At 41.9% G+C, this 11,805-nt stretch overlaps 1 protein-coding gene across 1 annotated transcript in view; it reads right to left on the bottom strand.

Moving 5' to 3' along the window:
- Positions 1 to 6,262: 6,262 nt before the first annotated feature.
- CALY (calcyon neuron specific vesicular protein) overlaps positions 6,263 to 11,805 on the bottom strand; it is a 33,730-nt gene continuing 28,187 nt past the window's right edge. The window contains exon 4 of the mRNA XM_027846312.1: positions 6,263 to 6,466. Within this exon, the coding sequence (XP_027702113.1) occupies positions 6,263 to 6,466 (204 nt within the window). The remainder of the gene's footprint in view (positions 6,467 to 11,805) is intronic.

The raw sequence follows: 11,805 nt of genomic DNA, 5'->3' as shown, positions 1-11,805 counted from the left end.
CCCAGCGAGAGAACTCCAAGGCAACAGAATACCAACACTTAACAGGGTATTTTGTCAACTGGTCAAGGTTACAAATGTTGAGCAGATACGTCTGTGTGAGCCAGAACTTTCAGGGATGGTGGAGTTGGAAAACAGTAGAGCTAAGGCTAGGGGCCCAGAGGAAGAAGAGAGAACACTGGCACAGTGTTTGTAGAAGTTTCTCAACTATAGTGGACTAGCTTAAAATAATGTAAAAGTTTCAATTCTGTACCACAAAAGAGGCGCAGTCTTGTAAGGGGGCAAAGCTCAGAGTATTAGACCTCAGCCCAGAAACTCCTAAGCAATCCATATAACTGCTATCAAAATAATTCCAATGAAGTACAGGAGTTATAATTAGCCTCTTTTGTAGAGAGGAGGAATCTGAGGTTTGGAATGCACAGTGACCCGTCACCTGATACACAAATCAAAGGAGTCAGCTCACATAGTAGATAGAATGCCAGAGTCAGAAAGACCCTAGTTAAAATGCTGCATCTGAAACTCACCTCTCTGTATGATCATAGCCATTACACTCATCCTCCTTAATCCTTCATTATCGTGGTAGCATGCTGATACATTATCTCCAATTTTTCAGAAGAGGCAAGAGTACTGAATTTGGAGTCAGTGGAGCTGGGTTCGAATTCAAGCTTTTCCACTTACCGCCTGGGTGACCTCAAGCAAATCACTTCACTTCTTTGGGCTTTAGTTTCCTCATCTATAATAGCAGCAGCGGCAGCAGTAGTAGTGGTAGTAGTAGTAGTAGTAGTAGTAGTAGTAGTAATAATAATAGCAGCTAAACATTTCTGTAGCTTATTTGATCCTCACAAGAACCCTGTGAGGTAAGTGCTATGATTATCCCTATTCTACAGCTATAGAAGCTGAGGCTAAGAGATATTAAGTGACTTGCCCAGGGTCACAAAACTATGTGTTTTAGGATTTGAACTCAGATTTTTCTGACTCCAAATCCAATCCTTCTTTACTTTCTTTACCTTGGTACTGTTGATCACCCTCTCCTCCTTAATAAACTATCTTTGCTAGGTTTTTGTCACACTAACCTCTCCTAGTTCTCCTGTGTGTCAGATGGCTCCTCAGTCTTCACTGAATCTTCATCCAGGTCAAACTGTGAGTGCTGCCCCCTCCAGGGCTCTGACTAGGGCCCTCTTTTCCCTCTGTGCTATTTCTCTTAGTAATCTCATGCTCCCATGGATTCAATTCTCTGGGCTGAAAATTCCCAGATGTACTCATCCAGCCCCCAAACTCTCTCCTAACCTCCAGCATCACATCTTCTATTGCCTAGAGGAAATATTGAACTGGATATCCGAAGACATCTACTCAACATGTCCAAAACTGAGCTTAGAATTTTTTCCCTCAAAATCCTCTCCTTTTTCTATCTTTCCTATAATTGTCAAGGGCACCACCATCTTCCCAGTTTCCTAGGCTCACAATTTAGGCATCATCTTCCACTCCTTGCTCTCTCAATCTCTCTCTCTCTCTCTCTCTCTCTCTCTCTCTCTCTCTCTCTCTCCCATATTTGATTCATTAGAAAGTTCCAATTTTACCTTCATAAACTCTCTCCCATACGTTCCCTTCTCTCCTCTGACACTGCTACCACCCTAGTACAGGCCCTTGATACCTCCAGCCTGGAGTATTGCAACATCCTTAGAGTTGGTCTCCCTGCCTCAAGTCTCTCTTGACTCAGTCTGCCCTCCACTCATCTATCAAACTGATCTTCCTAAAGCACCGGTCTGACCACATCCCTCTCCTACTCAATAAACTCAAGGGGGTTCCAGGATCAAATTTAATATCCTATTTGGCTTCTGAACCCTTTTGGATTGGCCCTTTCCTGTCTTTCTAGCCTTCTTAAACCTTGTTCCCCACCACACTTTACAATTCAGGGACAATGACCTTGATGCTTGTCACACATTCTATCTCCCAACTTTGAATGTGTTTACTGGCTCCCCCCCATGTCTGGAATACCCTCCTTCTTCATCTCTGGATTCTGGCTTCCTTCAAGTCCCAGCTAAAATCCCTCCTTCTACAAGAAACCTTTCCAGATCCCTGTCATGCCAGTGCCTTCCCTTGGAGGTTATCTCCAATTTAGCTCCTCCATAATTTAGTGGTACATAGTTGTTTGCATGTTGTCTCCCCCCTTAGACTGGGAGCTCCTTGAGAGCAGGGATTATATTTTGCCTTTCTTTGGATCTCCAGGCACATAGTAGGTACTTGATAAATGCTTGTTGACTGACTAATCACCATCTGTAAAATCACGTTTAACTAGAAGGTCTTTTAATGTCCCTTTCAGATCCAAATCTATTATTTTATGACTTAGACTATCACCCTTCCAGAGGTGTTGAAAGGTTTAATGAGAATTGCAGGAAACACTTTCTGAGTCTTAATGGGCTATGGGAATACCTTTTATTATTAATAAGGTAAGAATAGCACCAGGCCTCTTAATTACAGATTTCTAAATCTAGCATTCTTCAGTTTATTCTAGAATTCACTGGTCGGGGCAGCGTGGCAGAGGAAGTGATTTACTCCTGTGGTCTGTACCCAGGCCCTGGTCTTCACCTCTCCATCTGGAGGAACTTCAACTTCTGCCCTCAGTAAGCTAGGGAGTTTATTTTGGCTGTTGCCTTTTCTCTCCCAAACCCAAGAGACCTGAAAAGATGATGCTCAGTTGCACAACTATAAACCAAAGACTTGAAAGGAATGGCAGGCCAGCTGGTAGACCTCTGTGGAGTGGGGGCATGGAGATGATTTTAATTAGCCTTGGATGTTTGAGAGGCAGAATATTATTCAAGGATTACCTGAGAAATAGTTCTAGGACATACTCCCAATCCCTTTGCCTCTTTCTGCCAGGGTCCCTGAACCACTGATGCATCCATTACTAGCAAGCCAGCAATCAATAATTGGGAATTGATCTGTAGCATTTTTAAAACATCACCCCTGCCCCCAGATTCAACACTAAAATAAGGTCCCCGGCAGCAGTTTGCAGGTGCGGCGTCTGTCCACTGTTGCCTTTGGAACACTGGAGAGCTGGTAGACATTTCCTCATTTGGTTGCTCATATTTCTCTTGCCATGCCATTCTCTTGTATGTGAGGGGGCACAAGCATTCCCAAATGGGGAGTCCTCCCTCCCTTCCAAATACCTCCCTCCTATACACACACATACACACACATGCATGCATGCATGCACATAAGCACACACTCACACATACCTCAAAGCACCAATGAATGTGGTAACAGACCTGTTTTGACAGCTACTTAGAAGGAGGCAGTTTGACATTGTGGTTAGAGTGCTGGGCTTAGAGGCAGCTCAGATTCTGCCTCTGACACTGACTAGCTTTATTCCCATGTGCCTCAATTTCTTTGTCTATAAAATGGGGGTAATTATAACTTCAGTTTCTGCCTGCCAGTGTCATTGTGACATTCAAGTAAGAAAATGTGCCAACTTTAATGTATACTCTAAATGTAAATTATTATCATCTATAATAATAGATTTATAACATATAGAATAATAATAGATAGAATGATAGTCAACCTTATGTGACCTTAGACAAGTCATGTCTCTTTGGTGGGACTCTGTTTCTTCATCCATAAAATGAGGTAGTTGGATCTGGCATTTAAAATCCCTTCTCTCCCAAAAGGACATAATTACATGATCAGAGACCAGCCCTGTCTTTTGGAGAGAGGAATGCCTCCAGGTAAGGCAGGATAGAATCCCACAAGGTTCCCTACCTGATTTAGTCTCGTGACTTGAGTCTTGGACACTGGCTAAGTTGTTTAAATGACAATCTGTCCCTTTGTTCAAAATAGGCAATTGCATACCTAGGGGTCTGAAATAATAATTTGAAACTAGCCCAGCTCACTGGGTGTCAGTGTTCAGGTTAACAGGACCAAAACAACAGCAGGTGAAAAGAAAGATGGCCCTTGGGGTGAAGACAAGTAGAGAACCTATCTATCATCAGTCAAAATAGGTCATATTGAGATTTTCTTGATACATTTTTTTTCAAAGATAGGACCCTATGATTCATTTTATTTGTTATTTCAGGGGATAGTAAGTTTTCTGAGGAGCAATACTTTCAACCTGGTTGACTTTGGGCAAGCCACCTAACCTCCATGGACCTGGATTTCTTCATCTGCACCAGGAGGAGATCGGATCAGATGGCCTCTTAGGAACCTTGGAAGGAAAGAAGCAATTGTGAGAGGCTTTGGCAAATGCCTGGCTGAAATTCAGCGTGCAATATGAGCAGGTAAGAACTCCCTTTTCTACGGAGCCTTAAGGTTTGCAAAAAACTTTCATCATGTGAGGTTATTAGGAGAAATCTTTTTGTGACCTCCACTTCATAGATAGGTGACCTGAAACTCTGAGAGGCACAATTCTTGCCCATGGTCATCCAGCTGGTAAATTTCCCAGCAAATGCCCCAACTTCAAGGCTCATACACTCAGAGCCATAGATGTCTGTGTACCTGGAACAAATTTGGTTGGAGGGAGGGACAGCACTATAGAGCATGGTCTGATGGGGAAGGAGGGAGGTGGGGCAAAGGATCATGGACCAGGAGCGGGCGGGACCTCAGAAGCCAGCTAATCCAACCCCCTCACTTTACAGATGAGGAAAGTGAGACTTAAGTAGGTAAAGTGACTGACCCAAGATCCCACAGGAAGCAAACATCAAAGTCAAGATTTGAACTCAGGTTCTCCGACTTCAGAGGAACTGCTTTTTCCATTGTCCTACATCTTTTCCCAAAACCGTAGAGAGTACATCCCATCACATAGGGGGCCCCATTGGGATGGTTGTGGCCCAGACCTCCCTCCTGAGGATCAGTGAGAAGAAGGTATGCCTCTTCCATGGAGGATGCCTTCCCCTGGAGAGAAATATGCCTTACCTGGTTTCACAAAGTCCCTTTTGCCCCGGGTTAGTTATAACTCCAAATGTTCTTTCTACCACCCAAATAGAGGCATCAGAAAGGACTTCAGCAATGAAAACAAATGCAGGTAGGTTGGGTGAAAAAATGAATGACACGGAGGAGGAGCTGAGGGTGAACATTTATTTTTACTTGGGGGAAAAAATGCTGCCGATCATCACATCCATTTTGGCACTTGCAAGCAGACAACCAGTAGTGTTTACACTGCAAATGTGACAGTTCACAATTCCTAGAAAAACGTACAGAGTGAGGGTGGGCGGGGAAATTTTCACAGCAAAAACAATAATAATAATAATAATTAATAATAATAATTTTTGAACAAAATTAAAAGTCCACGCAGAAGCACAAATACCAAGTGGGAACGGGAAGAGTGGCACCAGGATTCCACACTAGACCCAAAAGACAGATGGAGGAAGGCAGGAAAAATGAAGGGAAAAAAGGGAGGAAAAATCTCTGAGCACCCCTAAGCCAGAAGTGCTGTAATTAAGTGGGTTTCAAATTTAGCCTTGTAATTAGCAATCAAATTGCAACCCAAGAAAAGTCAGAGAATAAATTACGTAGCAAAGCTTTACTCAAATTAGAGTGAAAGATCTTCCTAATGCTTGTTGCCAAATGGCAACACAAAAGCCTTAGCATGCCACCCACCAGGGCTACTAGTTTGTAGACCTGCCTGGATAATGTCTGCTACTTTGCCCTTGACTCTGAAAACAGGGTTATGGACAATCCAGTAGCCCCTGGCCTCCAGAAATCCTTCCAGAAAAAAAGCCAAAACAAAACAACACTTCTAGGTGGGTGAGTGGTGGTAAGGAAAGGAGGCTCTGAGCCTAGCCAGCTAATATTTCTGAGAAACACACCAAAATTGTGTATAGTATTTGGAGAAAGTGACCCAGGGACCCCATTCATACTAACTTGAGAAGGAAGATAGGAATGGGCTAATTCTGGCCTCAGAATAGCCTTTTCCTCTCTGGTACTTCGGAGTGGGCTCTCCAGATGTAGAGAATCCAGTAGGTGCTCTCCAAATAAAGATGGAAGACAGACCCACTTTCATGTTAGGATGGAGAGGGAGAGCTCATATACAGAGTATATAAGATGTCTCCTCAGCATCTTCCTTTCTCTTTGTGATTGGGGGTAGGGAGGGAGGGAAGGAAGGAAGGAAAGTCCTTGAACAAGACATGGCCTCCTGGTTTCACTCAAAAACCATTGGAGTTGACTAAAAAGGTGGGGGGGTGGAACGGCATATACAATGATTTTAATACTTTAAGTAATTACATCTACTCTAAAAATTACAATCCTGTTGTATCTGGTTTCTGCTCTGTGTCTCTTATTGCTGAGAAATGGGAGGTTCATCTTTAGCTTTCTCTGCTTCCTTCAAGGCATTAATTACTGGTAACCACGGTGAAGGCAGTTCAGGAATAGTTTTCTTGGCTTGAGTTAAGTGGTTAATAGCCGTGTAGAGACTTCCTCGGGGTCCTGCTTCCTGCTCAGAATAATACATCTCTAGAGCTGCAGGAGTACAGTGCTTGTGCTGAGAGAGAGAGAAGAGGTTGGTTGTCAACTCATGAAGAAGTAAAAACAATTCAGAGTCATGGAATTTCAGAGCTAGAAGGGGCTTCAGAGGACATTAGCCCGGCCCAGCCCTGAACAGCAACACTCACTGCAACAGTCCTGATGAATGGTCATTCAGCTTCCAATCTAAAACCTTCAGAAATGTAGAACTCACTACCTAGCAAGGAAGTCCATTCCATTTAGGGACAACTCTCATTGTTAGGGGCCAAGCCGCAAGCCTAAGATGTTTAATATCAGTCCTTCAAATATTTAAAAAATAGCAGGATTGTCACCCCTAAGTCTTCTCTGGGCTAAGACTCTCTAGATCCTTTGCTGTCATAGTTACCCTTCTCTCATCATACTTCAGTATGTCAGTGTCTTCCCTAAAATTTGATACCCAAAATGGAATACAACATTCTAGGTGTGATTCAGTGGGGGCAGATCACTACTTCCTCTGCACTGAACATTATACCTGTATTAAATAGCCCAAGACTACATTAATTCCTTTGGCTGCCATGACACACTATTGACTGATAGTAAGTTGGCAATTCATTAAAATCCTCCAGGTCTTTTCTTATGGACCATCATCTAGCCATATTTCTCTTGTCCAATACCTGTATGGTTGGTTTTTTGAACACAGGTTAGGACTTTACATTTATCCCTATTACATTTCATCTTTCTAAGTGACATGATTCATTTTCTTGATCCTTGTCACTGAAAAAAAAAGTGTAAAACAGAACTTGGCCAAGAATAAGTCCAGTTGATATTAACCGGAACCACTGGAAAATAAAGGCTTACCTTTGGACTTAGACACAATAGAACCTAGAGACTTCACCTTACTGAAGGGATAAGAGTAATATGAATGGCTCTAATTTCTTTGGAACACACCCCATTCTATTCCTTACCTTCTGATACCTGTATCAAAGGTATTAGTAATCAACTCACCCAAAACCTGGTCCCTGGAAAAATGTATTTGCTCACTTCTTTGGTCCTATGGGGGGCTCTTACTAATAGATATTTAACCCTTGTTCATACTGAGTTGAGTCCAGGCAGTTTAAAAATAATTTACTGGTCTTATTTATTTTTACTTCCTGTGTATCTACTAAGAAAAGGGTAGGTTAATAAAACATCTGTGTAAGTTGGTTAATTTGTGTTCCTTTTGATTTAGCGTTCCTCTCTACCTTCTTGCCAGGCATCCTTGGTCCTTCCTGACTCCATCTACCCACCAAAAGTAGCATGACCTACAAACCACTCCACTGCCTCAGAGAGGAATTGACACTTTTTTCTGAGTGGGTCTACTTAGACAATGTCCTACTTTGGGATGACAGATTTCTGGCCACTTTAGGGTTAAGTGTGATCCCACTTAACTTAGTTGCAAATTATCTGATGCCTCTGAGTCTCACCTTTAAGTCTGAATTTGGAAGGAAAAAAAGGTCTAAAACTCAATTTCATGTGGATTCCATCCATCTCTCTTAAGATATTTTTTTAAAAAAAAAAACCCAGCATGGATTAGTTGCAAACTGATGCACATTCATCTTGTCAGCCTTTGATTCAAGATGGGATTTATTATTCCCTAGTATGATACTGAAATGTTCAAACCATACTTTCCTTAACCTTTATTTCATAAAGTCTACATAAAAAGACTGACTCTGAAGAACTTAACTGTCACATCATTCCAGCATAGTACCAAAAGGTGGCTGGAATTTTGTAGGAAAACTGACACGGTCAATTTACTTCACTGGCAAAGCTGACCCATCAGCCTTGAAGGCATAAGTGGAGTTTGCATGGGTAGAAAAGTGAGACCAAATGGCCAAGCCTACATGCCAGCCTCCAAGACAGAGCACCTGAAATTGATAACTGAGGCAGAGGGGTGGGGGTTGTCTAGTCTGGAATGATTAGTAATAACTCATATTTGTATAACACTTTACAGATTCCATAACTCATTGGGCCTTCCTGGTACAGTCATCATAATTAATGTTCTTATTGAGAGATAAGTCTGAGACTCAGAGACCCTAACTAGCCTAAAATAACACATTAGTAAATGTCATCATGACTTGACCCCAGGTCTTCTGACTCTGCATCTGCCAGTGATCTCTTAGTTGCCAAATTTGGTGGGGATTTTTCAGGTCTAATCCTTCTCCACAAATCATTTGACGTTAATGACCAACTACTTTGGAAAAACTCTCACCTCTCTGGGGATTCATGGCATCTCTCTCTCCTTGTATGACTCTCCTTATCTGTATGACTTTCTGTCTCAGCCTCCTTTGCTGGATCCTCCACATTGGGCTTCCCTAAGGGTTTTTTCTTCTTTCTATACTTTCCCTCTCTCTCTTTCTCTCCCTCTCTCTCTCCCTCTCCCCCCCCTCTCTCTCCCTCCCCATCAGCTCCCATATTTTTAACTCTCATCTCTAAGCACATGATTCTCAGATTCATATATCCAACCTCAGTCTTTCTCCTGATCTTCTGTCACAGATCACCGGTTACCCATTGGCCATTTCATATTGGATTTTTCTCCCCAGTGTTTGGCATCTAGTGAGTGTTTTTATAAATTCTTGTTGATTAATTGATATGTGGGAATATAATGACAAAAAATATACAGGTAGGAAGGCCAAGGGAATGTTCAGGGCAGAGTAGTCCAGTGCCTATGAAATGGGGCAACATGGGCTAATGTTGGCAAGGTAGGAGGCACTACATGATGGTAAAGTGGCATTTTTGCATACCAGACAAAGAAGGTTGAACTTTAGTTAGAAGCCATTGAAGGTGTTTTGAGTACAGGCATGAAGGATTTAGATCTATACATAAAGAAGATTCTGGCAGGTTAAAGGATGATTTGGGGGTGAGGGTAATACGCTAAAAGTGGGAAAACCAATGAACAAAGTAATAGTTTAGAGGAGGGTAGTAATAAGGCCCAGTACAGGATGGTGACATAGAGATGTAGGACTAGAGATGGAAGAATAGACGGGAGAAATGTCTCAGAGTAGAATGGACAAGGCTTGGTAACTGACTAGATATGGCCAGTGATGGAGAGGAGAGACTCAGGTACAAGTTGTATGATTCAAACATTCAGTACTGAATGGCAGAGAGAGTGAAATCAGGGGAAAGAACAGTTTAGACCATGGGTTCCTATACCATTTTTAGGTGTCACTGATCCTTGTGGCAGTCCAGTGAAGCTTACAAACTCTCAGAATAATGTTTTTAAATGTATAAAATAAAATACATAGCAGAAAAACAATTTTTTAAAAATACAGTAATCTTTTTTTAAAAAAAAAAAAAAAAGGCCATAGACCCCAGGTTAAAGACTCTTGGTTTAAAGGGAAAGATAATAAACTAAATTCTTGAAGGGTTGCATTTGACAGGCCAGTAGAACTCCAAGGTGGAGGTTTCCTATAGTTAAGAACATTAAAACTATGGGTTTGGCTGGGATGGCCTTGAGGGTGTCTTCCAGCCCTAATACTGAATCCACCACCCACAACACTGAGGGACCTACTGTGGTTTATGTCAGGAAGCCTAATAATGCTATGAGGGTTATAGCTCAGAAGCTAATCTTCAACTATAAATTAATACCTGGATTGCCTTAAGAACTTTGGAATTGATTGTGTGACGTGGGAGACACTGGCATAGGGCCGCTCAGCCTGGTGAGCCCTCATCAGAGAAGGTGCTGTACTCTATGAGCAAAGCAGAATTGAAGCAACTCAAAAGAAGCATGAGATGTGCAAATTTAGAGAATCCACCCCAAATGTTCACATGGACTATTTGTACTTGACCTGTGGTGGAGCATTCTAAGCTCATGTTGGTTTGATCATTCATTATCATAATGTCAGAGATGACAATGTTAGAGATTGAGATGAACTGGACCATTGCCATAACAGACCCTTCCAGTCTACATAGTATATATTTAACCTTTTGATAAAACTAGTAGCATATAAACTAAATTAATAAAATATACATACTATTAGGTCCTTGTGACTTTTATACTACATAAGCAATATGTAGTACTTCTTAAATATATAGTATTAATAAAACATTTATTTATGTGTGGTTCTAGGAGGAGACCGGCTAGAATAAGCCTGGAGATAAGGAACAGCAATAGAAAACCAGTGATTAGCTCAGAGACTGGTGGAGCTATCTCCATGCACCAGTCAGCTATCTTGGGAAATGGGAGCTGTGACCCAACATTTGGAGAGGTTTGGTCTTGAAATTCTGGAACATTGGTTTATGAGAGGTTTATAAGACTCATGCAAAGAGAACCCCCTACCCAACCTAGCTTGCTGGTTCTAAATCAAATATTAGAAATGCCCTTTACAGGGCAAGTAGGTGCACCGTGGATTGAACACCTGCCCTGGAATCAGAAGGACCTGAGTTCAGATCCAGCCTAGTTGTCTGACCATGGGCAAACCACTTAACCCCAGTTTTCTCCCTCCCAAAATGCCCTTTACCTCATTAAAGCTTTGATTCCACACAGTGTTGAGGGGAGGAAGGAAAATGTAAAGATCAGCTAAGAGACAGGAAGATTAGCACTGACATTTTGATAATGAATTTTAAATATTGCCTTCTTGAAGAACTCCCCAGGTTAGATTGATCCAAAGCAGTTGGTTTGATTCTCTTACATGAGTGCAGGGGCACAGATACAATGAGTACTGAAAGGTGGTACTTAAGTGAAGGGAAGGGAATTAACATTTATTAAGTGCCTACTATATGCTCCAGGCACAATGCTAAGTGCTTTACAAATATCTCATTTGATTCTCACAACTACCCTGCAAGGTAGCTGTTATTATCCCCATTTTACAGTTGAGGAAAACAGTGGCAATCAGTGGTCAAGTGACTTACCCAGGGTTACACAAGCTTTAAGTATCTGAGGTCACATTTGAACTCAGATCTTCCTGACTTCTTGGCCCAGCACTCTCTCCAGTGAGTCACCCAGCTGCTCAAGGGAAGAAGGTTCTTGGGCTGATTTATCAGCTTCACTTAGACTGTGACAATCCTAACTAGGAAATGTTTAATTCCGTTATATTTCTGGGTTTTGTGGATTTAATTATGGCCAATCAGCGATCAGTAACTACCATGGAGGCAGCACTGATGGATCTGGGGTCTGAGGACCTCGGATTGCATCTCAGATTGGCCAAAACTACCTTGGTTCCTTCCCTTCTTTCTGGACCTCAGTTTTATCATTTGTAAAATGAAGTGATTGGTTTTGATCAGAGAGTGAGAGGACTTGGGTTGACCTTTGTCATTTCCTAGGACATTCATCTCACGTCCTCTCATCTTCTCAACTTTTGATCATTGATCCCTTTCAGCTCTGACATTCTATGATCTATGATT

This window comes from Vombatus ursinus, unplaced genomic scaffold (assembly GCF_900497805.2).
Source record: "Vombatus ursinus unplaced genomic scaffold, bare-nosed wombat genome assembly UNPS02015129.1, whole genome shotgun sequence".
NCBI lineage: Eukaryota > Metazoa > Chordata > Mammalia > Diprotodontia > Vombatidae > Vombatus > Vombatus ursinus.
Note: the sequence above shows the minus strand (reverse complement) of the source record. Positions and strands in the feature narration are given on the sequence as shown.